We start from the raw sequence: 27,178 nt of genomic DNA, 5'->3' as shown, positions 1-27,178 counted from the left end.
CCTCCGATCCTGACAGTAAGATCCAGCCATGGATCTCATGAGGTTACGCAATCTTTTCTGGCGAATCTTCCCACCATTGTGGCTCAGCAGACCCAGCAAGTTGCCTTGCAAGGTCAGCAACTCAAGTTTCCGCTATGCTACTGCAGCTACTGTCATCCCAGCAACAGCAGCAGCATCATCATCCGGTTCCTGCGGTACCCTCCACTACTGCGGTCGCATTATCTTCTGCAGAACACAGACTGCGTCTATCTATGCCATCTAAATATAATGGGGATCCCAAGTTGTGCAGGGGCTTTATCACTCAGTGCTCCATGCACATTGAACTCATGCCTACGCAGTTAGTCTCAGAATGGTCCAAAGTTGCTTTCATCAACCTCCTCTCCGGGAAGGCCCTGACATGGGCTACCCCTCTCTGGGACAGGAGAGACCAGTCATTGCTTATATCACCACCTTCTTTGCCGAATACCAGTCCGTCAAGAAGACACCTCTTTCGACGATAATGCCGTCCAGTTCCCTACTCTGGCGTTTAACTTGCCTGCAACGAAGCCGCCCTGGTCGCAACTTTTAAAAAGGGATTGTCTGGTCAGATCAATGACACCATGTCTGCACAGGACCTTCCGTCCAAGCTGAGTGAACTAATCTCTCTGGCCACTCAGATAGACGTCCGGTTTACCGAACGCTCTGAGGAGTGATGTTTGGAACAACCGCAAGTCAGGCCCCGTCGTCTGTCCCGCTTGGCTCCAGTCTTCCAAAGACCACCTCAGCCGTCTTCCGTGCCTGTTGCAGAGGAGCCCATGCAAGTGGATAGAGCTTGTCTATCTCCCCAGGATTTTCCAGACAAAGGCAGAATCTCTATTGTGCCAGCCCTGAGCACTTTCTTTCATCTTGTCTAGTCTGTCCACAGCGCCCGGGAAAACGCCCGCACCTAGGGTTCTTGGGAGAAGCATCCCTAGGTGAGAGCAAAGCTTCTCCTTGTCTGAATGTCTCTGCTCTTCTCAGTTTTGGAACAGGCAACCCACTTCAAGTCCCAGCCTTCCTGGACTCTGGCTCTGCAGGGAATTTCATGGATGCTGCCTTGGTCTCCCAGCATCTAGGTTCGCCTAGAGAAGCCGCTGGTTATCTCTTCCATCAGCGGACAGATTCTCCATGACCCGGTCCAGTATTGCCCCTGCCTCTGCAAATTGGGGCGTTGCACAAGGAGAGACTGTCGTTTTATGTGCTCCTCCACACTACGTCCTCAATGCTTTTGAGCCTCCTGTGGTTGCAGCAACATGCTCCAGTGCTCAACTGGCAGACTGGGGAAATCCTTCGCTGGGGACCGGAGTGCCATTCCTGCGGTCTCATGACCCTTCACCCAGTGTCCGTAATGTCCTCTGTGGACTCTCACAATCAGCTGGCAGGCCTTCCCGCTGTTTATAAGGACTTTGTAGATGTTTTCTCGGAGAAGCAAGCAGAGATTCTGCCACTGCACCGCCCTTATGACTGTCCCATAGAGCTGCTGCCGGGTAAATCTCCTCCACAAGGTGGGGTATACCCATTATCTGTGCCTGAGACTGCGGCTATGTAACCCTACATAAAGGAGAATTTGCCGAAGGATTCATCCGCAAGTCGTCTTCCCCTGCTGGTGCTAGATTCTTCTTTGTGGCCAAGAAGGATGGTTCCCTCCGTCCGTGCATTGATTACCATGGCCTCAATGAAGTCACGGTGAAAAAACGCTACCCTTCGCCTCTCATTACTGAACTCTTTGATCGCCAACGGGGTGCCAAGATTTTGACCAAGCTGGATCTGCGAGGGGCATATAACGACATCCGTGAAGGTGATGAGTGGAAGCTTTCAATACTCGTGACGGGCATTTTGAGTTTTTTGGTAATGCCCTTTGGACTCTGCAGTGCCCCAGCGGTGTTCCAAGAATTCGTCAACGATATCTTCAGAGACTTTCTCTACATCTGTGTCGTTGTCTACTTGGACGATATTCTGGTGTTTTCTCCTGACCTTCAGTCTCATCTGATCCACCTCCGCCAAGTTCTCAAGCGTCTAAGGTCCAATCACTTATATGCCAAGCTGGAGAAATGCCAATTTTCTTAGAGTAGTCTTCCGTTCCTGGGATACATCATTTCCGACAAAGGACTACAGATGAACCCTGCCAAGTTGTCTGCTGTACTTCAGTGGCCTCAGCCAGTGGGACTACGTGCCATACAGAGATTTCTGGGCTTCGCCAATTATTACCGGCAATTTATTCCACATTTCTCCTCTTCTGTATCTCCCATTGTGGCGCTGACCAAGAAGAATGCCAATCCGAGACTCTGGCCACCGGCAGGTGAAGAAGCCTTCACCAAGCTGATGTCTGCCTTTGTCTCTGCGCCTGTTCTCACAAAGCCCGATACGGAGAAGCCTTTTAAATTGGAGGTTGACGCCTCATCCGTTATTGCTTGGCCATTCTCACCGAGAAAGGGCCCAAAGGTTGAACCGTCACCTGCGGCATCTTCTCAAGGACATTCTCAGCTGCCGAGAGGAATTATTTCATTGGTGATCGGGAACTTCTGGCCATAAAGTTTGCTTTGGAGGAATGGAGCTATCCTCTGGAAGGAGCTCATCATCCGGTCTGTATCTCCAGACTGCTCAGCTTCTCAATCCTCGTCAGGCTCGCTGGTCTCTCTTCTTCTTGCAATTCAACTTCCTGATTCACATCAAAGCTGACCTCTCTCGTGTCTCTGATGTTATTGGGGAAGAATTGGCTCCTTGTCATATTGTTCCACTGGAATGATTGGTTGCTGCAGCTCCTGTGGACCTACGGCAGCTCTCTCCTGGCAAGATCTATGTCCGACCGGCTCTTCGGAAGAGGATACTAACTTGGGGAAATTGCTCTCATGTGGCCGGGCACCCTGGGGTGCAGAGATCTGTAGCCTTCATATCTCGTTACTACCGGTGGCCAGATCTGGTCAAAGACATTCGAGAATTTGTGGGTTCCTGTGCTTTCTGTGCCCGTAACAGGTCTTCACGCCTTAAGCCTGTAGGTCTGCTGCTCCCGTTGCCGATACCCAGTTGCCCGTGGAGTCACATAGCCCTGGGCATCTCCTATCTTCCGGTAATACAGTCATCTGGGTGGTAACAGATCACTTCTCTAAGGCCCGTTCCACACTTGCGAGTGTGATGCGATGAACTCGCATCACGCTCGCAATACATGCTGCCGGGAATGCACGGCCAGAACGCTGCACCGCGGGAGTGAACTCAGCATGTCAGTTCACTCCCGCGGTGCAGAGTTCGGGCCGTGCATTCCCAGCAGCATGCGTTGCGAGTGTGATGCGAGTTCATCGCATCACACTCGCAAGTGTGGCACGGGCCTTAGATGTTGAAACTTTGTTCCTCTGCCAAGTCTGCCGTTGGCTCCACACCTTGCAAGCCTTTTCTTTCTGCACATCTTTCGGCTTCATGGACTTCTCCTGCACATTGTCTCAGACCGTAGGGTTTGTTTCCCGTTTCTGGCACTCTCATCAATCCCGTGGCCTATAAGCTCCGCTTTCCTCCCACCATGCACATCCTGAATTTTCAGAGGTTTCCGGTAACGCTATCCTTCTAACACTGTGGCGGGATATTGTGAGCCCCATGGGGACAGGGACCAATTTGATATGCTTGTGCAGCGCTGCGTAATCTGTGTGCGCTATATAAATAAAGAATTATTATTATTAATGTAATCGTCGGACCGCTCGCAAAGCTGTCCGACGTATTCATGAGGGGGCGGGGTTGTGGCTAGGGCGGTGACTACCGCATGACGCGCGGCAGTAACTGCCACCCTATGGAGCGAGCAGGGGGTCCGGAGAAGAGGCAGCGTGTTGGACCGCCCCCTCATGAATACATCAGACCGCTTTGCGAGTGGTCCAACGATTACATTGTACCCCGACGCAGTGTTAGATAGCGTTACCGGAGGTTTCCGGTAACGCAATCCTTCTAACACTGCAGCGTTTGTTCAAGCACTAGTAGCTTTAGTAAGCATCTCCTAGTGCCGAAATTTTGGGTGACAGGTCCTCTTTAAGCAAGTCTTCAAGGCTGAAGCCTTGCAAGCAAGGTGGCCTAAAGGTCATTGAAATATAGGTATAGAACAGACCATGTGCTGGCCAGATTTTACAGACCAACCCCAGTGCAGAGGACGAGACTCCAAGCATCAGCTCTGTGCTCCTAGACAAAATAGGGGACCATTTTTAGAGCAGCACCGTGTAATAAAAATGGCGGGTGCAGGACTTCAAAAAGATCAGACTCAAACCACAGTGATCTTCAATAAAAAACAATGAAGCAGCACTCCGTAGTGAAAAAAGTGAAGTTTCTTTATTCCACCTCCAAACTTTATCCCACCTCCAATGTTTTGCCTCCTCCATGAAGGCATTGTCAAGCATGCCTTGGTAATGCCTTCATGGAGAAGGCGAAACGTTGCTCATTAATGGTGGAATAAAGAAACGTCACTTTTTTTCACTACGGAGTGCTGCTTCATCGTTTCTGAAGCTTCATGCTGCTGTTATGCAGTGAAGAAGTGATCACTATAATGCATACAGTCCCATTCTATGTACTGTGCATGGTATGTGAAATATGACCATTTTCCCCAAGCGACCATGGTTGTCTGCCACTGGTCAAAGATTTGATCCTAAATTTAAAAAGGGAAACATATTCGTAAATAAACTATAGTACAAATAATTGTACATCTGCCCTGTGTGAACTGAACCAGGTATGAGACCAGTGGATTAAAAACTGAGGGCACGTTTACATGTTTTTTCATGCTTTTTTTTTACGCATCCATAGACTTCAGCCTTGATCACATGCAAAGGTTAAATTGTGTTTCCACTGTATCTGCTAAAATGCAATGTGATCATTGATCAGCATGTGATCAAGGCTGAGACCTTTGGAAGGCGTCAAAATGCACCAAAAAACATGCCGCAACACATCGTGTGTATGCGCCCTCAGGGTGCGTCTACATGTTCAGTTTTTGATGTCCAAACCAGGAGTAGAGTGAAAAAAGAGGAGTTGCAGCTTTTGTCAATGATAAGTTCTCACCCATTATGATCCGCACCTGCAATTGGCTCAAAAACTGCATCTGAAAAACTGAACATGTTATGAATACATGCAGCAGACTAGTCCTGACTTCCAGGATTCCTCTGTTCCTACTGAATAAAGTTTTCTCTTCTGTAGTAAGAGGAGCTGTGTCTCCTCCTCTGGCTGCACAGTACACAGGAAGAGGTGAATGACACCCTGTAACGCTGGTCACGAGTCTTCAGCAGTCATTGTCATTCAGGTGCAGTATTTCCTGATTTCCGCAGTTTATAATGGGCCAGATGTTTGCATTTTTACATTAGATTCTGTACAACGTAGAGGATTGCTTGTGCAGAGTTGCATGCACAATGACTGCATTGTGTAATGTCCATGAGAACCCTCCTTGTGGCTTCATTTCTTCAAAACAGCTTTGTTTGCATCTCTGTACTAAATTGTGTCTTACAATCTGCCCGTCATTATGTTACCAGACAGATCATATAATTGATAAACAGTGATACAATCCCTTATACACAGTTACATTGCATCTTCCCTTCTGACAGCTTGCACATATTTAATGAGAAGTGTAGCACTGTTATGTGTAAAATACTTAACAAGTCAGATTTATTAACCCCTTAAGGACGCAGGGTTTTTCGGCTCATTTCTCGCTCTCCAACTTCAAAAATCCATAACTTTTTCATTTTTACGTGTACAGACCTGTGTGAGGGCTTATTTTGTGCGTAACAAATGTTACTTTCCCGTAATATTATTTATTTTAACATGCCGTGTACTGCGAAGCTGAAAAAAAATTCCAAATGTGGAAAAATTTTTTAAAAAACGCACGTGCACGTTCTTGTGGGCTCAGTTTTTACGACTTTCACTCTTCGCTCCAAATAACACGCCTACTTAATTCTTTGGTTCGGTGTGATCGCGGTGATACCAAATTTATATAGGTTTTATTGTGTTTTAATACATTTTCAAAAAGAAAAAATTTTTGGCCATTTTCTGACGCTAATAACTTTTTCATACTTTGGCGCACGGAGATGTGTGAGGGGTCATTTTTTGCAAAATGAGGCGACGTTTTCATTGCTACCATTTTGAGGTCTGTGCGACATTTTGATCATTTTTTATTTCATTTTTTATGTTATGTAAAAAGGTGTAAAAGTCGCATTTCGGACATTTGGGCGCCATTTCCCACCTCGGAGGTCACCACCGCCCGTAACCGTTTTTATATTTTGATAGATCGGGCATTTTGGGACGCGGCGATACCTAATATGTTTGTGATTTTTACTGTTTATTATGTTTTATATCCGTTCTAGGGAAAGGGGGGTGATTTGAACTTTTAATATTTTATTAATTTTTTTTTATTTTTTAAACTTTTTTTTTTTTTTTTTTTTCACTATTTCTTAGACCATCTAGGGTACATTAACCCTAGATAGTCAGATCGCTCCTACCATATACTGCAATACTTCTGTATTGCAATATATGGCATTTTTGCAGCACATTCATTACAATGAGCCACTGGCTCATTGTAACGAATCTGCAGATGCCAGATAGTCTCGGGTCAAACGAAGACCCGAGGCTACCATGGCAACCGATCGCCGCCCCCCCGATGACGTTCGGGGGCGCGGCGATCGTAAAAAAGATGGCGTCGCCCGGGCGTTGAAAGGGTTAATAGCCGTGAACGGTGCTAGCACCGACCGTGGTTATTAGCGGTGGGGGTTTTATGCAAAATGCAAAAACCCCCACCTTTGTATGAAGAGGACTCAGCCCGTGAGCCCTCTTCATACATCCCTTATACCTCTGCGCCGTAGAGCTACGGCGCAGAGCGTTAAGGGGTTAAAGAGGCTTCCACTACTTGATAAATGAGGAACACGAGGTGTTAATTTTTGTAGTAAATATGCAACTTTTTAGTTAACGGGTTGCAGAAAACAGATAATTAGCACATCTAGTTTATAAGCTGTTCCTAAACCACTGAGGGATTGGATTTGCGCCTAAAGTCGGACTTCATAAATCTGTCTAGCACATCTAGATAGTCATATGATAAATACAGGGGCACATTTACTTACCCGGTCATTGGAGTTCACAGTACATTGTCCGTCTATAATGCACTGTGCGGCGATTCACTAAGATTGTGCGCTCGATATTATGAATGTGTTGCTTTCCTGCTCAGGTCCAACAAAGTTCACCATCTTTTTAGAGGTGCGTGTCAGTGCTTGGGACACAATTTGAAAGTTAAATCCCGCACTGACTGCTTGCCCCCTAATATCTGCTGCATGGAGGCCACGTAATTTCACGTAAATGAAATGAAATGCTATGATTTTATGACTTTGTTTTAAGGGGTGCTCCCATTTCAGCAAATTAATGTTTTTACTATAAAAAGTTATACAATTTTACCATATGCTTCTATGTTTACTTCCAGTGGACAGAAATCTGACCATGGTCACACAGGTGCTCGGCTCGTTATATCACACAGCTCTGATTACTCTTTATGATACTAATGAGCCGTGCACCTGTGTCCCCGTGGTCAGATTTCTGCAAACACAGAAGCTTTCTACAGATTGACAGCAAGCAGAGATCTAGAAAACCGTGAGGGCGAGTTCCCACAATGCATTGAGTCACGTTTTTTGCTGCATTTTTGACGCATTCCAAAGGCTTCAGCCTTGATCACTTACTAAGGTTACATTGCGTTTCCACTGCATTCGAGCCTTTGGAATGCATCAAAAACGCAACAAAAAACGCAACGCCTAGTGTGAACGCGGCCTGACGAATTGATACAGAAGTATATATGTAAGTCGTATTCAGTTATAAATAAATAAATAAATGTTGGAAAAAATATGAGCAAACATGCCCACACCCCTATAGGTGCTTAGTATTAAAAAGTGTTGGAAAAAATGCAACCAATATACAGTTTTGTCGCATGAACACAATGGGGGACATTTACTTAAAGTGTCGGTGTCTGCATTGGCTTTGTTACCAACCTGCTCTGGGAAAGAAGACACACATTTAATATTGTGGAGCTGTGCAGAGACATTTCTGGTGCAGAGACCATTTTCTGTCCCTGGGACCAAAATCTGTCCCGAGCACCAGAAATGTGTCCAACAGTCCCTGCTAGATCAGTTTTCTTTTGGTCTACTTTCCGCCAGTTTACAGCGCCCAAAAAGGGCTGCGACACATATTAATTGTGTCTGAGTTTCCACTCCGCCAAAGCCACGCCCCTTTTCGGAGAAGAGTCGGAGCAGACGGAAAAAGTCATTTTTTCTGTCCCCGACAGCTAATAAATAGGTCTGAGAGCAGAACATGTGGTGAGAGCGCCACAAAACTGTCGGAAACACCATAGTAAATGTCCCCCAATAAGTACAAAAAAAGCACCAAAATACTTCCGCAAACTCAATTATATATCTGCCCCTGTATTAAAAAAAAAACTGTTTATCAAAACAGTTTAACAGTAAAGCTGTGTTTGTTACCCTTTGGGAATAATCACAGCTCAGTTCTCATTTTATCATAGCATTTAAAAATAATTTGAACTTTGGTTGCTATAGGCAACAAGGAAAGTTCTAATGATTAAAGTCCAATAATTGTGCATGAAACCACCTTAAGAGTTTATTTATTGGAATGTGTAAACTGATTGCTGCATTGGGGACAGGACTCCAAGCATAATTTTTTTTTTAATCTATATGATGCAAGGATTCCCGTCATATCTAGGACAACATGACTATAACGTTCTGGAAAAATTTAATTCCGAACCATTTGAGACAGACATTTTAGGCCATAGAGAATGTTATAGGACATCCTCTAGGTGGCTGTAATCTGGGCACCTGGATATGATATGGGTATACTTTACAGTATAGTAATGCAAATTTTTTCCTTTCCCCCTATACCAGAGCAATGACGTCCGTGACGAGAGATGTGTTTGGTAACCTGCCAGGTGGTGAGATGGTGGAGAGGTTTCTTCTTGAGTCAAACTTTGTCAAGGCAGAAATTATATCCTTCGGCTGCATCATAAACCGCTTAGAAACAAAAGATAAACATGGAAACTTCACAGATATTGTACTCGGGTTTGATAGTTTAGAAGGTGAGCTTTTTCTTTATGAGTCCAATGTTAAATAATATAATGTTAAAAGAAATCGTTCCTCTATATGTTCCAATCCCTGTCTGTCAGAAGGCCCTGCCAGGGTCTGGGGTCAATGGCTTCCCCTTGCTGAGGCTTGGGGATAGTCCAAAGGCTTCTGGCTTTCACCCAGTGGCATCAAACTTATATGAGTTTGGGCATCCCACGGTCACGACTTCTCGGACACTTTTTCAATATGGGCTTTCTCAATTCCTGACTTCTGACTTTGACTAAAATGTCATAAACGCCCCTATCACAAATAAAACAATAAATAATTTTAAAAAGTAAAAAAAAGTAAAAAAAATACAATATTCTAGGTATCACCGTGTCACAAAATTCCCAATCTATAAAAATGTAGAAACTGTTATTCCCGGTGGTAAACACCGTAATGAAAAAATACTCTCAAATGTCCAAATTGCTACTTTTTTCCCCTATCGCAACACATAAAAAATTTAATAAAAACTGATCTAAAGATCGCACATCAGTTCATCCCAGAAAAAATGACACCTTGGCCAACTCTGTACTCCTAAGTATGGTAAAAGTAATAATTTTTTGGGGTACATAAAACCTATATAAATTTAGTATCCCTGTGATTGTACTGAACCAAAGAATATATTTGAGATGCTATTTGAAATGTACAGTGAAAGACATAAAAACAGAGCCCGACAAGAAAATGGTGGTTTCTTGTCAATTTTACTGCATTTTGAATTGTATTTCCACTTCCCAGTATACGGCATGGAAAATAAAATACCGTCACTAGGAAGTACAATTTGTTAGGCAGAAAACAAGCCCTCACACAGCTCTGTACATGGAAAAATAAAAAAGTTATTGATTTTTGAAAGTAGGGAAAGAGAAAGAAAAAAATTAAAATGGAAAAAGCCTATCAAAGTCAAGGGGTTAAGATTCCCCCTATACCACATAATAAAAAGTTTACAAATTCTCTGTGATAAAGGTCTGTGGTACCTGAGGCCATGTTCACACGTGGCATTTTGGTTGCGTTTGGAAACGCAATCCAAAGGCTCCACTCATGATCACATATTTTGGTAACATTGGGGCACATTTACGAAGGGTCCGAATTTTTCCGATTTCCGACTAATTGCCCCGGGATTTTGGTGAACACGATCGGATTGTGGCACATCGGCGCTGGCTTTCTGGCACGCGACAGAAATCGGGGAGCGTGGCCATCGGAAAATCCGATGGATTCGGAAAAAACGCGGAATTTAAAAAAAAAGTAGTGTTGCAAAACTAGCATCCACATACACCGAGACGAAGAAGGTAAATTATGGTGGACATCAGCGCAACAGTGACACCTAGTGGACATCGGGCACACCACCGTAGTGAATCCCGGCAGAACCCGAATCAGCGTCGGAGAACGCACCGCTGGATCGCGACTGGACCGGGTAAGTAAATCTGCTCCAACACGTTAACTGAACGCGAAGGAAATCCAATCTTACCTCAACGGGGGATCACAGGTGGAGCCTTTGAATTGTGTTTCAAAATGCTGCCAAAATGCCACATATGAACGTGGCCTCATGGGCCCTACAAACACTTCATGGGACCTGAAAAATATTCTGCCCTACAAAAGCTCAATGGCTCCTTCCCTTCTGCGCTTCACCATGTGCCCTGACAGAGGGTTACATGCACATGTCGGGTGCCCTCTTACTTGGAAAAAAACTGCACAACATATTCCTATATCCATTTTCTACTTTTATTCAATTTATGTGGGTAAATTTTAAATGTATCAATGATAAATATTAGTGAATTCCAAACCATCATTTTGTTTGAATTTCTGTAAAATGCATAAAGGGTTAACAAGCTTCCTACCTGCTGTTTTGCGTAGTTTGAGGGGTGAAGTTAATAGAACGGGGTGATATTTGTGGGGTTTCTATTAACAGAACTATAGAAATTAAATGTTCCCCAAAATAATTTACTCTAAAATTTTCTAAAAAATTTGAGAGAATTCTGTTTGTGATCTTCCTAGCGTCGTAATAAAACAAAATGACACTTATAAAATGACGCTGAGATATGGTAAATGTTAGTTAGTAACTAATTTGTGTAGTAAGACTATCAGTTTGAAAAAAACAGAAAATTTCCAAGTTTGAAAATAACAATTTTTTTTCAAAATGTTTACCAAATTCACCTTTTTTTCATAAATTCAAAATATATCAACCAAAATTTCCCACTAACTTGAAGTACAAAATGTCACATATAAAACAAATTAAAAAACAATTAAGTCAAAGCGTTCTAACGTTATAACCTGATAAAGTGACACATGCTGGTTGTGAAAAATAGGCCTTGGTCATCAAGGCGTAAATGAGCTTGGTCACTAAGTAGTTAAATATCACATTAGCTAGAGTCTTCATAATGTCTAATTAATTGGTTTCAATAAGTACACAACACGTCCCACTCAGTATATTCTGTTCCCATTGTTACCTATACATGTAAGGCCCCATGCACATGAATGGCACCCTCCTCTTTACATAGAAACCCGTGCGGCTTCGCTGTACAACTGCAAAATATATGACATGTTGCATGTTAGGCACAGCATACACTGGGGCACATTTACTTAACAGGTCCTGTCGCGATCCAGCGGCGCGTTCTCCAACGAGGATTCGGGTCTTCCGGCGATTCACTAAGGTCGTTCTCCCGATGTCCACCAGGTGTCGCTGCTGTGCCGAGGGCTGTTGGAGTTCACCATCCTATTCCTGGTGCATGTAAGTGCGTGTCAAGAGACACATTTTTTTTTTAAATACCGTGTTTTTCCCGATGGGCACGCCCCTCTATTTCCGTTGCATGCATGCGCCAAAAACCCAGGGCAATTCGGCGCAAACCGGTAATTTTCGGGAAACACAACGAAAATGAGCGATTCAGGCCCCTTAGTAAATGAGCCCCACTGTATGCTCACCGGACCATGATTGGGTGCCATAGAGCTCTATGCTGGCCATGATCTGGCCATAAATTTTGCGACCAGATCACAGACCCCCATAACGGTGAGGTGCATGAGACCTTTCACTCAGAATTTCATTATCAAACAATGTGAACAAAAACTAAGTACTGTATATCACTGTCCGACCGTAATGAATCTATCTTATCACACTGTTAGACTATATTCAGACAACGTGTGGCCATCGTACCCTAGCACGGTGGGCACACATCGGTGCCTGGGAGAGGAGGAGGGCGTAGCTCACCCCTGACCCTCTCTATAGCATTGTATGGCACACAGCGCCGTATTCCGGGGAAACATAGGCCATGTCCTATCTTTCTTCCAGGTAAGGAACGATACGTACCGCTCCATACGGCGCCATATGCCCATTGACGGCCTATGGGGGAATGGGGGATGTATATCCGTTGGCCGTATATAAGTCCCCCAAAGGCCGTCTGAATGCAGCTTTAAAGACATTGTTGTGGATCGCCCTGTTTTTTGTTTTAATATACTGTACATCATGAATGATCTCCTCTCTCAGCTTTGAAAAAACAAGTTTGGGTTTATGGCCAGCATTAGATAATTGTTATTCCTTCACACAAATGGTCCCTTGGGCCTCTACTTTTAAATTGGTCCCCATAGTTCAAACACAAATAACACAAATAAAACAGATTGTAGCCAAATTAGGTGCTGTCCCTGAGATGCACTGATTGTGATGTGTGATTACATCTTTGCACCATCTATTATAGGAGGTATGCCTTCTCCCCTTCTTGTATCTCTTGTGCAGGATATCTGGCCTGCTATATCTGCATGTTATTGCACATTTATTGCACTTTTAGTACACCCTGCATCAGCCAGCGTCTCACAATGATTTGAATGCCTGCAGGGTGAGATGCTAGTAGAGGATAGTGGTAACATCAGTAACATAGGAAGTGTAGCCATGAAAAAAACCTTGATGAGCTGCCTCCCCCCCCCACAAAATTTCTTGCTCTGATTTTCTCCTATATTCAGCCACTGAATCTACAGACACATCTTTAAAAGCATCTAAAACATCTTTAAAGTATGCCGACAACATTAATAACAACATCCTCCTCAGACAGCACCAATGATCAAGAACACCCTGTGTCTGACACTACACAGGCTGACGCTGTCTCACACACTGGTACCAGTCAATGACACAATTGGTGGCATCTAGTACCTTACAGGTGATGATCTGCTTCATCAGGAAGAGGGCTTCATTATGATTACTCCTGGTCATGACAATCCCTGTTTAGTTCGGTGTGAAGTCATCAAATGCCGCCTCACCCTCCAGAGCAATAGAGCAGCGGAGACAAGCGCTGTGCTGCACCATAGCTGTTTTGCCGCCCCCTCCAGGGCTCTGTTTCTCCTGCCCGAGGCGGAATTTTTATCCTGCCTCATGGCAGATGTGGCCCTGGTTAGGGTGACACACTAGCTAAAAATAATCACTATTAATGATGATGAAGTTTGTTCACACAATGCAGTTTAAACGCTATCACAACAGCATTTTTTAACATTTTCTCTTTCCACTTTGCTGCTGTGTGTTCGGCAAGTACATGTCTGCTGCCTAAGCTGCTGAAACATCTCGCAGACCCAAGCTCCAAAACCTTCTCTTTATTGGAAATGTTGGTTTTATGTCAATAGCAAACACATAGGGCTATGTCTACACATGCCAACCATACCTTTGTTTTATTGTCCAGCTGCTTCTTCAATGTCAAAACTGCACTTTAGAAATATTCAAATGAGAATAATGTGCTTTGGCAGAGCCCATTAGGGCTCCAAGCTCCATACCATGCTGGACCCAGGAGTGATGTAGCTGAAGGGGAAAGATAAGAGAGATGGTGGTGGAGATGCAGCAGCAAGATTTGTTAATGTTGTCGTACAGCTGGAGCCCTGATGTGCTGTGTTTAGGCCACCCAAAGCCTTTCAGTCAAATTTGGCCAAATTCTGCTACAGTTCTCCTATTCCAGAGTTAATAACTGCATTGGATGTAAGTAACTTTTACTGATTTTTGGCTATATCCATTTATCGTAGTTACCTTTTACAAACTCATTAATTGTTACATATCCAAGTTTGGATTTGTTTAAGATGTTATTTTTTTCAGGTTACTTAAACAAGCATCCTTATTTTGGAGCAGTAGTTGGCCGAGTTGCAAACAGAATTGCCAATGGTAAATTTAGCATTGATGGAAAGGATTACCAGTTACCCATTAACAATGGGCCAAATAGTATCCATGGAGGACTGAAGGGCTTTGATAAGGTAAAAATATGTAATGAACATATATTTTGACACTGCGGTTATGTTCATTAGTGAACCACATTTTGATATTACTATTGAGAAACCCATATTCCAATGAAGAAGCAATGTCCATTTTTTTCATTGCCTCTACAGAAAATTATGTCATGCTTCTTTCTCACAGTATAAAAATCAAACCCTCCACACTGCTACTAACTCGGGAATTTACATACAATCTACGCAGTAGAAAATGGGCTTTGGGGTTAGAATGGGTTACAATGTGCATTCTATCCAATGGTATGTCCACCCCTGCATCAGTCACTGCTCGTAGCTCTGGAATTAAATTTTTTCTTGGTATTCCAAGAACATACAATTATGATCTATCCCTAGGATATGGTATCAATATCAGAATGGCGGGTGTCCTAGTGCAGAATATTAAGTAAGCCAAAGTTTTAGTCTTTCGTTATGTGGTATGGGAAAAGGTCAAAGAAAGCTCATAAATAAATGACAATTGATATGGGACTATGAAATTAATGAAACTTATGTATACAAGACACAGCTTTTTTTAACTGAAAATAACATATGTTTATTAATCCTTTACTGAATTCTAAGGACACTATATTCTTTAATATAACAGAAATATATCATATAGAAGCTATAGATTGATTATTCCTTGTCATTGCTTCACCCATAAAGATTAATATGACACATTTCTTTTAAATTAAAGTGTAACCTATTCACAGCTATGAAAATAAATAATTAAATCAAGTATCAAATTAATAATTCATGTATCTGAATCAGGAGTATCAGACATCCATGTACAATGGACAAACTTATACACAACTTATACCCTTGTGTTACCTGTAATGTTGGGCCTTAGTGGGTAAGAGGGGGCCGTAGTATGACTGGTGATCCTTCTGTATTCCTTAGTACTGTATTACCTAAGGGGTATACAAAGAAAATATAAACATAAAACCTATAGTAGGTGCTGTTCACACCACAATCCTGACTGTATGTGAAGTAAGTCCTAGTGTCCCATCTCATTTTCAGGATGCTAAATTAATCTACTGTTTATCATTGAACTGTTGTGAAGTCTTGTGGGATTCAGTTGTTTCCTTAACTGTGGAAAATCTTATTTTATTACATTTCCTTCAACTCTAAATGTTTGTATTGGCCTCGTATGGCCATCAAATAAGCATGAGATAGAAATTACATAAGGATTTCAGGAATACCATATTGCAGGTACTCTGGAAACCTAAGGAGATAGAAAATGGTGTTGAGTTCTCCTATACAAGTGCTGATGGAGAAGAAGGATATCCTGGTGAATTAAAGGTTCAGGTGACCTACACACTCGTTGGTAGTGAGCTTACTATAAACTATAAGGCTCGGACCACTAAGACCACACCTATCAATCTAACAAACCACTCGTACTTCAATTTGGCAGGACAGGTATGTGCATTATATATAGAATATGGTACCAATATGCTTTAATATACTACCTTTTGAAAACATAGTTCAGGAAGTATCTGTTAGATGTCACAAGGGAAAGTTTACTAGGGTAAGAACAATATGGGTGACCCTATTAGGGTATTGTGCTTACGCTGGTAAACTCTATTGTATGTGGCCAATCCTTTTAAGTGAGTTTAATGAAATAACTAAACACTATCCCCTTCTTCTTCCTCCCTGCATTTCTCCATTGATAGTTAGAAATTAGCCTACCTTAATTCAAGGGGTTTGTACATGAAAGTTCTCAAATTTTAATCCCCTAGTGATGTTTACACAATAAAGATAATTTTTAACCCTACTTTACAATTGTACTCAGTGTTATTTTACTCTAGTCAGTGTAAGATTCCAGAGTGTGGGCAGGGACTCTCTAAGCAGACACTTCACGATTCCTCTTTGCTTTGAAATTTTGTGTGCTTAGATTATAAGAATGTATCTAAACTTTTATTTAGCTTCTGAACATTCACTAGTATATGAAACCTAGAAAAAGAAAGATGAGACAGATCAAAGAGATGAAGAGATCCCTGATATAAAATACAATGACACTCTCAGCTCTGTTAACTCAACTATAAAATAGAGTCAGTTCTGTTATATGCCTCTTACTCCTCCCCTGGATAAAGACCTTATCTTGCTTGTAGCTAGCAGAGCAAGTCTCTGCACACTGTTGCTTACTGGGAGGAAGTGCCTGTGTTTGAGCTGGCAAGAGGCAGAGAGCACTGCAGTATGCAGACAAGAGAAGCTATTCATGGGACGAATCTGACCATAGTCAGAAGTTTCACAGTTGGATCCAGGGGAAACCACCAGGACTGATGGATACAGCTTGAAATTATATCTGTAAAATGCTGTATTTTTGTTAATAACACTGAATTAGATAATACAGTATTTTGTTATTGTAAGTATATTTAAGAATCTTGTCTTCGTAATGTTGTTTTACTTGTTAAATGATTTGGGAGCTGGTAGACTTTATTCAATATTGCCTCCATATATTACATTTTAACTCATTTGAATATATCTTGATTATTTATATATAATTTTGATTTAATTTTTTGTTTTAACATTTTTAAGGGGTCAGAAGACATATATGACCACGAAATTACTATTGATGCACAGGACTATCTTCCTGTAGATGGCACCATGATACCAACAGGTAACAAAGTAATCAAAGTACTGTAGAGAGCTGGGATAAAATTTCATACTTTTATATGTACTCAGAGATAGCTTATGATTTATCATCTTTGGCTTTTATGGAGCAGTTTATCGACCAAAGCCAGGAGTCAAAGTAATTCTTTACGTAATACAGTGCAGTGGGAAAGTCTTCAGGCTATTTCACTTTTCATTTCTGTTGGAAATTTCTGCAGATGTATTGAAAAGGGAAAACTAAAATCGGAAGCACCGAAGCAGCATTGACCATTATTATAGCCCCCAAGTTTTTCTCTGATTAGATTTAAAGAGAACCTGCAAGAACTTCATTAAGTTCTATGATTAAAAAGCATTATTCTTATCCCTAAATGGTTCCTTTCCATGGTTGCAATGTTGAAAAATTAGTATGTAAACTTTTATGCATCACACCTGATGTGAGTCCAATGATAGTAATAGGGTCCGGTATATGCAGTGTTAACTGCACTGTCCTGCCTCCTTGTTCCTGATTGACACGTCTCACTGCTACAAACATGCTGCTGGAACTAGTGCTTAGGAACCGCATGCCAATATTCAACTATAGACATATTAGGGCAGATTTATCAAGCTGTCTGAAAGTCAGAATATTCTTAGTCGCCCATGGCAACCAACTACAGCTCAGCTTTCATTTTACCAGTGCTCATGAATATTTTAAAGGGGAGCTGTGATTGGTTGCCATGGGCAGCTAAGAATATTCTGACTTTCAGACAGCTTGATAAATCTGCCCCATTGTTGTCTGTTTTTTTATTTTAGAACAAAGACAGAACATAACAAAATGTGAAAAAAGAGAAAGGGTGTGAAGATATAGTTAACTGAAACTCCAATGCTTTGTAAGCCCACTGCTGTGTTTTTCTTTAAAAAAAAAACTGCAGCAAAAGACATACAACAATTCCATGTGTGTCTTTCGCCTAATGTTAGTAACATTATCATTACTTTTACAACAGATCAACATGGCTGAAACGGTCATGCATTCAATTACATCCGGCAAGCCTAGCTTTTACCGTGCATTTTACAGGAAACTAGTAAAAGATAAAAATTGTGGTTTCCTTTTTCTCTGCAATCTGATTCATTCAGGTGTGTAAAAATAAAACCAACAATATGTAACTTGCTTCGTGCATTGTTTTATGCACTGCCATATCTGAACAGAAATCTGAGAAATGATGTCCTCAGCTTTTCTGTGACCTGGTTAGAGCTCCCAGGTTGTAGGCTCTTCTCAGGTTGTTAAAAAGTCACTGTGTTCATAAGTCATAATGTACAACAATTTGGCCGGCAAATAATGAGTCAATGCATCGTATTCTATATAATATAAGGACACCCATAATGTGTGCAACCTTTGGGATTTGACCAACAGCTCCGTTTTCATGGGTTGAACATGTTTGTAAGCAGCCGACCTATCAGTTTTGCCACTGATTTTATGGTTCAATTCAGGTTTTAATTTTATACAAATCCTGTCCACTTTGACATGTGAACTTGTGGTCCCTATCTGATGCGTGACCAAGAAACTACTGAAGCATAATACATTCTATCTCAATGTTGATGTTCTATTTAGCTGCTCTTTTCCTTTGATATTACTCCTTTTTTCCTAATTTATCCTTGATTTTGACTTTGTAATTAATAGTGTTTAATGTTATTCACTGTTCTAAGGGGAACCTAAACACTGTCCTGGAATGAGGTCTTTCATCTAAAGTTGAATATAATGGATTTGCCTGTCATAAATCCTGTTTATTCTTTCTAGTCCTATAATCCTCTGGCAGGAACAATAAAAATCTCTGCTTTGTTTATTGAGATGAGTACAATTTTCTTACTGTTATACATTGGCTTCCCATTCCTGTTCTAAATTCTGATGATTCCTACAGGAGAGGTGTTGCCAGTTCAAGGAACCTGCTTTGACTTACGGATGCCTGTTGACCTTGGGAGTCAGATAGCCAAGCTGAAAGAAAATGGCTTTGACCACAACTTTTGTTTGAGCAGTGAAAAACAACAGTATTGTACAAGGTACAAAAAAGTATTCGAAGTGTAGATTATCCATAATACCATGAATAGTGATGAAAAGCCTTGTAAATATCCAGGATGCTGCAGCAGCTCTTTATTCAGTTTACACAATTTGAGATATGGTGGTCCTGGTCCTAAGAAGGGGATATTACTGCAACCTGGGAGGTATTGCTTATTTTAATGTCTTGAGATTAATGTCACCCATCAATTTTTATTATTATTTTATCAAACGGGCTTCTAACTAGTACATTATTTCTTCACGTTCTTAAGGTGCATCCATATTTCTTTGCCGAGGTGTTTTTCTCAGAGAAATCTTGCATTGCATATTGTTTTTTCCTCTTCTTTTTATTTAGAATTTTTAAAAAAACTTAAGAAACAGTCATCAGTAATTCTTGAGAGTTTTTTGTTTGGTGACTACCAAAATCTCTTAAAATTACACATTTAGTCATGCTTATACTAGCACAAAATTATTTTATTTTCCATTTAATTATTCCCCAGTCCCTCAATAAATTCAATTCAGCTTTGTCTTTAGTTATTTCTTTCTATTTGACTCTAACTCATATGTCATTGGTTGTCCCATTTCTGTTCTCTAAAGGATATAACCATTTCAGCTACCAGGCTTTCTGTATTATGTAACAGCATGGACTGTATCACACAGGGTCACCAGAGTTAGCACTCATCATATTTCAGTTACTTCTGTTGATTTAACAAACTTCTATCACACAATAATCATGGGGATGTCTATATACAGATTTTTAGGGACAATATAGAGAGGATTATCCTATTTTCCTTTTTTCAGTAGCTGTCCAGGTAATGTCGTGCTGAGGCAACATGGTATTAATATGAAAGATTTAGTGGCACTTATCAAATTTATCTAGCCGTCCTTATGTGCTACCACCTTATCCCTAAAACACCCAATGGGAAAAGGTCAAAGCTATTGCATAAAGTATAAGTGTAGATGGGCACTAATAAGGAAGGTTCCGGATTTCTTAAATAAATTAATATTTATTTGTACATCCAAAAACATACAGATATCAGGTGAATGATAGCTGCACACAACGGGGTGCGTCCACCCCAAGCAATAGAGTTTACAACACAGGATATTCTGCTATAAATCTCTTATTGCGTTTTGAGTTCTTGGTGCTTTTTTGTGAGTGGTTGTTAGATGGGTCTCGATCCTATGATTTATAGCTGTAACTGTGGCTAGACGCGTTTCAGAGCAAACAGCTCTTTCCTCAGTAGCCTTTATGGACCTCCTTGTCTTTTCCTCTTTATATAAAAGTGTTCAGGGTGTTTTAGAAAACCTGACCCGGATACCTTGAACTAGAACAAAATTTTGTTTGGCTGGAAACTGTGGACTGGATTTTCTCTGTCAGAAAAAATTGTTGGTAAGCTACGTAAACAAGTATAAACAAAATATTTGAAGCTAAATTTAAACAGTAACTCTTAGTGGGCTAAAGAGACCGATATATATATAGTGTGTTAAAAATTTCAATTCATACAATATTATTTAAGATATCTATTGTGAAGATGTTCCATTTGTATAGATGTTCCATTTGTACAATATTATTTATGAATATGGATTCATCTATACAAATGGAACATCTTCACAATAGATATCTTAAATAATATTGTATGAATTGAAATTTTGAACACACTATATATATATATATCGGTCTCTTTAGCCCACTAAGAGTTACTGTTTAAATTTAGTTTCAAATATATTGTTTACACTTGTTTACACTTGTTTACGTAGCTTACCAAGTATCCTGTTATCTTATATTGTCTCCAAAACAAACATCTCAGCGTTCAAGAGAACATGAATGCACATATTCGCTGCATAATATAATTCAAATAACAATTTTTTCTGACAGAGATATGTCACCAAAATCCAGTCCACAGTTTCCAGCCAAACAAAATTTTGTTCTAGTTCAAGGTATTCGGGTCAGGTTTTCTAAAACACCCTGAACACTTTTATATAAAGAGGAAAAGACAAGGAGGTCCATAAAGGCTACTGAGGAAAGAGCTGTTTGCTCTGAAACGCGTCTAGCCACAGTTACAGCTATAAATCATAGGATCGAGACCCATCTAACAACCACTCACAAAAAAGCACCAAGAACTCAAAACGCAATAAGAGATTTATAGCAGAATATCCTGTGTTGTAAACTCTATTGCTTGGGGTGGACGCACCCCGTTGTGTGCAGCTATCATTCACGTGATGCAAGACAATTGACCGGGACTGCAAAAGGAGAAGACGAAGCAAAAGCTTTGCTGCTTGACGCAGGACTCGCGCCAGAATACCTACCTTGGAGCGCCATTGCGCAACACACGCGGCGGTGGAGACGCCAAAGTGTACTCAGTCCACACTGCCTTTCATTATTCTCCATTGCGAAGAAACTTTGTCTAATATGAAAACAAGCTAGAACCGTCTAACCGTGAGTGTATGACTACAGTCATTTAAGATTACCTGTCATTTATACTGGTCCGATCCGATTTTTAGCCTTACAATGCAGATATAGGGCCCTATATCTTGCCAGCCACTTAAAATACCTCCCGGATACCTACCTCTCATACGGCATCCGAACTTTGAACCCTTCAAAGAGATATCACCTTTTCCTCTCCATTTTTTAACTTAAAATAAATTTTTGACATATCTCTAAAGCGCTATATTTTTTTTTTTTTTTTTTTTTCAAGCTAGTTGTTTTTTGTTACAAAGACCAACTTTTAACACAGACGTCTGTAGGTCTCTTTTTTATATCTGTATGTTTTTGGATGTACAAATAAATATTAATTTATTTAAGAAATCCGGAACCTTCCTTATTAGTGCCCACCTACACTTATACTTTAAACATGGTATTAATAGCACACAGGACACAGATAAAGAAAATAATACATTTCCTTCTGGCTTGGAACAAAACAGAAAAAACATTGAAGAAGCAATCCTGTGAAACCCATTTTTTTCTCCCAATTCTTGCACTTTTTACCTGGTTGCAGTACACATAACAGAAGTACAGAAAATAAGAGGCACTCATTTCCTTGCAGTGAAACTACTGTATGCTCTGTGTGGACACCATCTTGATGTGTTAGATTTATAATCATCTCAGTAAAGTTTTATTCACCTGTGTTGTACTTTAACTTTTTTTTTTCCCAGAGTACATCACAAGCCAAGTGGCCGAGTGCTTACTGTCCGTACAACTCAGCCTGGAGTCCAATTCTACACTGCTAATTTCCTGGATGGATCTCTTAGGGGAAAAGGTGGTGCTGTTTATCCTAAGCATTCTGCATTCTGCCTTGAGACTCAAGCATGGCCAGATGCTATAAACAAGGTTAGTAGTTTATTTCAATACAAAATTAAAGAACGTAGAGATACAATAACTCAAAGGAAATCTAACACCAGTATCAATGATTGTAAACCAAGGACACTGACATACTGGTGTGTGCCCCCTCTGGCAAGATCTACTCTTCTTTAACCCCTTACCGGCGCATGAAGTAGTACTAGTATGTCACGTGTCGGCTGCAGGTGAATACCCGGTAAGTGTTTGCTGCATATTACAGCAAACACTTAGCGGGAACACCCGTGGTCAATGCTAGCACCGATCGTGGTGTCAACCCGCCCATGGGCATGGGCACTGCCATCTTGGTGAAGATCTCCGCTCCCCGTGACGTCATCGGGAGGTGGCGATCAGTCCCCATATACTACCATATTGTAGTATGGTAGGATAAGACAACCTAGAGTTAAAGTACCCTGAGGGGGTCTCAAAAATATTAAAAAAATAAATTATATTAAAAAACCTAAAAATTCTAATCAAAAGTGATCAAACACTAAAAGGGGTTTTCTAGAGAGTGTGAATGGAGCAATCCAAGGCTGCAATACTTAAATATTTGCTGTTTCATATCCTAGTAAGTTAAAATAATGTATTATTTTTGCTTATATTTCTAGGAACTAGGGTTGAAAACAATTTATATAAACTCCACCTATTTCTCTTTGCTAAGATTTGAATTTGTGTAATGATGGATGCCCTGTGCTGCTTTGATATGCCTGCATTACATCAGTGTTCTGTCATGTTTCCCACACATAAAAGAGCAGAATTCTAGCATTTTTCACTAAATCTGTGATTGAAGCTTCCAATGCCTCCTGCGCATGTGTGTACACACCATGGGGGTCATTTACTAAGGGCCCGATTCGCATTTTCCCGACGCGTTACCCGGATATTTCCGATTTGCGCTGATTGTACCTGAATTGCCCCGGGATTTTGGCGCACTCGATCGGATTGTGGCGCATTGGCGCCGGCATGCACGCGACGGAAATCGGGGGGGCGTGGCCGAACGAAAACCCGACGGATTCGGAAAAACCGCCACATTTAGAAAAAAAATTGTGTCGCGAAAATTTCACTCACCTTCATCCAGGATAGGCCGGTGTATTTCGAGGCATTCCTGCGGACTGGAACTACCATCATAAATCCCGGCCGGACCCGAATCCAGCGCAGAGAACGCGCCGCTGGATCGCGAATGGGCCGGGTAAGTAAATCTGCCTCCATAAGTTCAGTGATCTATGTGAAACATATTTTAAATGCTTTGTGTGTGTTTTTTTCTTACAGCCACAATTTCCCAGTGTTCTTCTACATCCAGGAGAAGAATATGACCAGACAACTTGGTTTGATTTCTCTGTACAGTGAGAATACTTTCATTATACAGCAGAGGTGGCCTTTCCGTGTATGTACTGAGAATAATATTAAATGGCTATTCCCGTGAAGACAAGTTTCTTAAATATACTCAGGATAACAAAGTACCACATTCTCTAATTCACTGTTATTAACAAAAATACAGCATTTCACAGATGTAATTCCAACCAATCTCTATCAGTCCAGGTGAACACAATATCAGTTGACCCTCGATCTTCTGACTTCTTGTCATCTTGTCTGAGGCTGTGCTGTTCTATCCTCTCTGCCTCTAGCCCCCGACCCTGCAATCCAGGACGAGCTGACACACACACACACATACTCTCTCTTTGTGCTGGAAAAGCTACAGGCAGATAAGATCTTTATCCGGGGAGAGGGAGGGAGACTCATCAGATCTGATAGTGTGTGTATAGCAGTGCTGACTGTGTAATATGCATCTCAATGATCTCATCATTTCATCTCTGATCTGTCTCATCTCTCTTTCTATGTGTCAGATACTAGTACAATGAATATAAACCTTGCACCCTGATAATCTAACCACATTGTTAGCACACTGTATCTCTCAGCACTACAGGGATCATGAACACTCCAAACTGAGTAAAATTGTAAAGTAAAGGGGTTAAAATGATCTTTATTGTGTAAACCACACTAGGGGATTGAAATTTGTGAATTTTCTTTCGTGGGCAAACCCATTTAACCAACCGGAAATAAACGGCTCCAATTAGTATCTCACACTTTATATCCACACATTAACATCTCAACAAACCTGAACCAATTTAAAAAATTTACATTCACTAATACAGGTTGTTTTTCTTGAAGGCCTAGAACTTATCATAATGAAAAATCTAATTAATATATTCCTCTGTATATTACTAACAGAACAATAAATGGTTACCATTTTTAAGTTGATGCATTAAAAATATTCACATATATTCCCTATGAATAATCAATTGAAGGGGGCATTGGAATGTTTTACTGTTTTTGTTATTTTGTGTAACAGTATGTCTGTGAAAATGTAAAAAAAACACAATAAAGATGTTTTGCTTAAAAAATCTCATTAATAAGCTAATGACCAACTAAAATGAAGTATTTGTAAAGTGCATCTAATTTTGAAGAAAATAACACCTTATTTATCCAAATTGCCAAAAAAATAAAGATTGTATAGCCAATAAAAAGTGCCAATGCATAATCTGCTCTTAATGGCGCAGCTTCTCTTTGATGCCCTGGCGTGTGCCCATACAGCAGTTTACCACCACATATGGGGTATTATACTCGGGAGAGATTGGGTATCAAACTTTGTGGAGCGTTTTGGTATTTTATCCACTGAGAATGTGTAATTTTTTTGAAAAACACATTCATTTAGCCAAAAAAATTGAAATTTCAAAATTGCAAAATGATTTTGTTTTAACCCCTGTAAAACAATGAAATGGTTAAAAGACTTCATAAAATTTGTTTTACATACGTTGAGGGGCGTAGTTTCTATAATTGGTTAATTTATGGGGTTTTACTATTATTTAGGCCTCTCAAAGTTACTTGATACCAGAGCACCTAGTAGCGTGATTTTGCGTTTAGGTGCAATTTTTCACATTTTCGCAAAGTTCAAAGTCCAATAACCTCCTACAAAAAAAAGGATGCGTATAAAAACCATGTCAACATAAAGCAGACATTCTATTAATGTTAGTTATCAAGTATTTTTGCTGTTATAACTCTGTGTGAACACGTGTCTTGGACACTTCTTAAACACCTGTGCAAGCAGTTTGCACATGAAAGAATGTGCAGATCCGCTGGAAAACTGGTGCAAGGTTCTTAGTAAATATACCACATTGTGTTGCGGATGGGGACACAGAAATGCAAAAATTCCAGCCAGCTATAATCTGATGCTCTGGTGCCACCTAGTGCCTTTATACTCACTAAAAGAAGTCAATCTAAGCTCTCATGCACACAAACATTTTCCATGTGTGCTAGCTGAGGTCCTCATGTATTTCTATGGGGGCACAGACACAGCTCTGTGCATTTCCTCAGCCCCATATCCAAGTGTCGTGGCCCTGAGAATAAACTCAGAGCAGGGACTAGGGGAAACTCTATGTATTTGGGTAAGTATTTGGCTTAGTGATAGAAAACAGAGGTTTTGTAGGTCTAAATGGTAATGTTTATCAAACGTCAAAGAAGATACCCAGGTAGCCGCCCTGCATATTTGGTCTATGGATGCTCCTTGTTTTTCAGCCCAGGATGCCACCATGGCCCGTGCTGAATGAGCCTTAAAGGGGTTGTGCCACCATAGCAGACAGACACACTTTAGCTCAGTGCACGGTAAGCTATAATTTCACCATTTACAGTTATTACAAAATATGCAGCCTTACTGAGTTATCCTGATTTGAGCTGACTGCTGGCTCCCCCTGCTGGTAGCTGTGTCCCGTCCTGCTCGCCTTCTCCCCTGGCCGAGTCTGCGCAGAAGGGTTCAGCTTTTTCTCCTCAGTTTACATCTCTGACTGCAGATTCCTCCTTCTCACACTGAAGGAGACCAGCTGACAGGGAGCAGCCAATGGGAGAGGGGGGGAGGAGCCAAACGAGCTGTGTAGCCGAGTGCAGGCTGTGATCTGCACTACATGTGTCAGAGCTGCTAACACCAGGCTCCACCAGAGCAAACAGGACACATTAAAGGTAAATACACCCAGAATTACAGAGGGTCCATGCAGAGCACAGTCTGCCCCTATCATGTCTGTAACTCTAACATATTGCAGTGTAGCAGCTCTTTCCCCCCCCATGTAGCCACCATTAGTCAAAACAAGCAAAGGAGCTGAGCCCTGACCTCACTTTATCTCATTCATGTCCTGCAGCCCTCCCCCTGTAAGTCCTGACTATCTATCTATCTATCTATCTATCTAATATCTATCTCATATCTATCAATCTATCTTTCTATCTCCTATATCTATCTATCTATCCATCTCATATCTATGTATATATCATATGTATATATCTAACCTATGAATCACAACCTATGAATCTGAGGCACGGAGGAAACCTGGTAACACCCCATAGAATCCTTCAGGCTCATTAACATCGTTTTAAAAGTGGATATTAGAAGGAAGGAGGCCATGGATGACAAATATAAGAAGATACCACAGTCCCGGTGCCTGGATCTATAAGTAATGTCTATGGTTTATCAGGATGGATTAAGATGGTAGACTTCCTATAAGGGCGCTGTCACACGGGACCTTTTGTTGCGTTTGCAAACGCAGACCAGACCGCGCCCATCGGGGCAGGCCGCTGCCCGATCACATCAGCGTTTCTATGAAAACACCTGCGATCGGGAACGGGCTGCCAGTGTTTTTCAAACGCAGCAAAAAGGTCCCATGTGACAGCGCCCTAAAAGATTATTGCTATAGTTCTAGATCACAATGGCGGCTTGTCTGCACATGCACATTATCATCCACACAGGGCTAGCGTCCAGATGTGAGAACTGAGATTCCCTTAGACACCCCTGTTGGAATCTCCTATTACTACCTGATAGGGATTTTTTTATGCAGG

The 27,178-nt window shown here is 41.2% G+C and overlaps 1 protein-coding gene and 1 long non-coding RNA gene across 3 annotated transcripts in view; one reads left to right on the top strand and one right to left on the bottom strand.

Moving 5' to 3' along the window:
- Window positions 1–26,219, bottom strand: part of LOC140121351 (uncharacterized) — a 41,723-nt gene extending 15,504 nt beyond the window's left edge. For both annotated transcript variants that reach the window (XR_011854067.1, XR_011854068.1), the window contains exons 1-3: window positions 26,011–26,219; window positions 15,162–15,241; window positions 13,748–13,881 (exon numbers count right to left, since the gene is read on the bottom strand). This is a non-coding gene — a long non-coding RNA (uncharacterized lncRNA). The remainder of the gene's footprint in view (window positions 1–13,747; window positions 13,882–15,161; window positions 15,242–26,010) is intronic.
- GALM (galactose mutarotase) lies at window positions 5,157–24,756 on the top strand. Its single transcript, XM_072140803.1, has 8 exons — window positions 5,157–5,278; window positions 8,898–9,088; window positions 14,170–14,324; window positions 15,543–15,749; window positions 16,869–16,950; window positions 18,836–18,974; window positions 22,123–22,297; window positions 23,570–24,756. Exons 2-8 carry the CDS (start codon window positions 8,902–8,904, stop codon window positions 23,645–23,647), a joined length of 1,023 nt encoding a protein of 340 aa, XP_071996904.1. The 5' UTR covers window positions 5,157–5,278; window positions 8,898–8,901; the 3' UTR covers window positions 23,648–24,756.
- Window positions 26,220–27,178: the final 959 nt, after the last annotated feature.

This window comes from Engystomops pustulosus, chromosome 3 (genome assembly GCF_040894005.1).
Source record: "Engystomops pustulosus chromosome 3, aEngPut4.maternal, whole genome shotgun sequence".
NCBI classification, from domain to species: Eukaryota; Metazoa; Chordata; class Amphibia; order Anura; family Leptodactylidae; genus Engystomops; species Engystomops pustulosus.
This window is presented reverse-complemented; position numbering and strand designations above follow the sequence as displayed.

Bases quoted from the DNA above. Each gene is read 5' to 3' on its own strand.
- GALM (XM_072140803.1), top strand. From the start codon at position 8,902: ATGACGTCCGTGACGAGAGATGTGTTTGGTAACCTGCCAGGTGGTGAG. The intron at 9,089-14,169 runs GTGAGCTTTTTC...TATTTTTTTCAG, and splicing joins CGGGTTTGATAGTTTAGAAG to GTTACTTAAACAAGCATCCT. The intron at 18,975-22,122 runs GTACAAAAAAGT...TTTTTTTCCCAG, and splicing joins AAACAACAGTATTGTACAAG to AGTACATCACAAGCCAAGTG.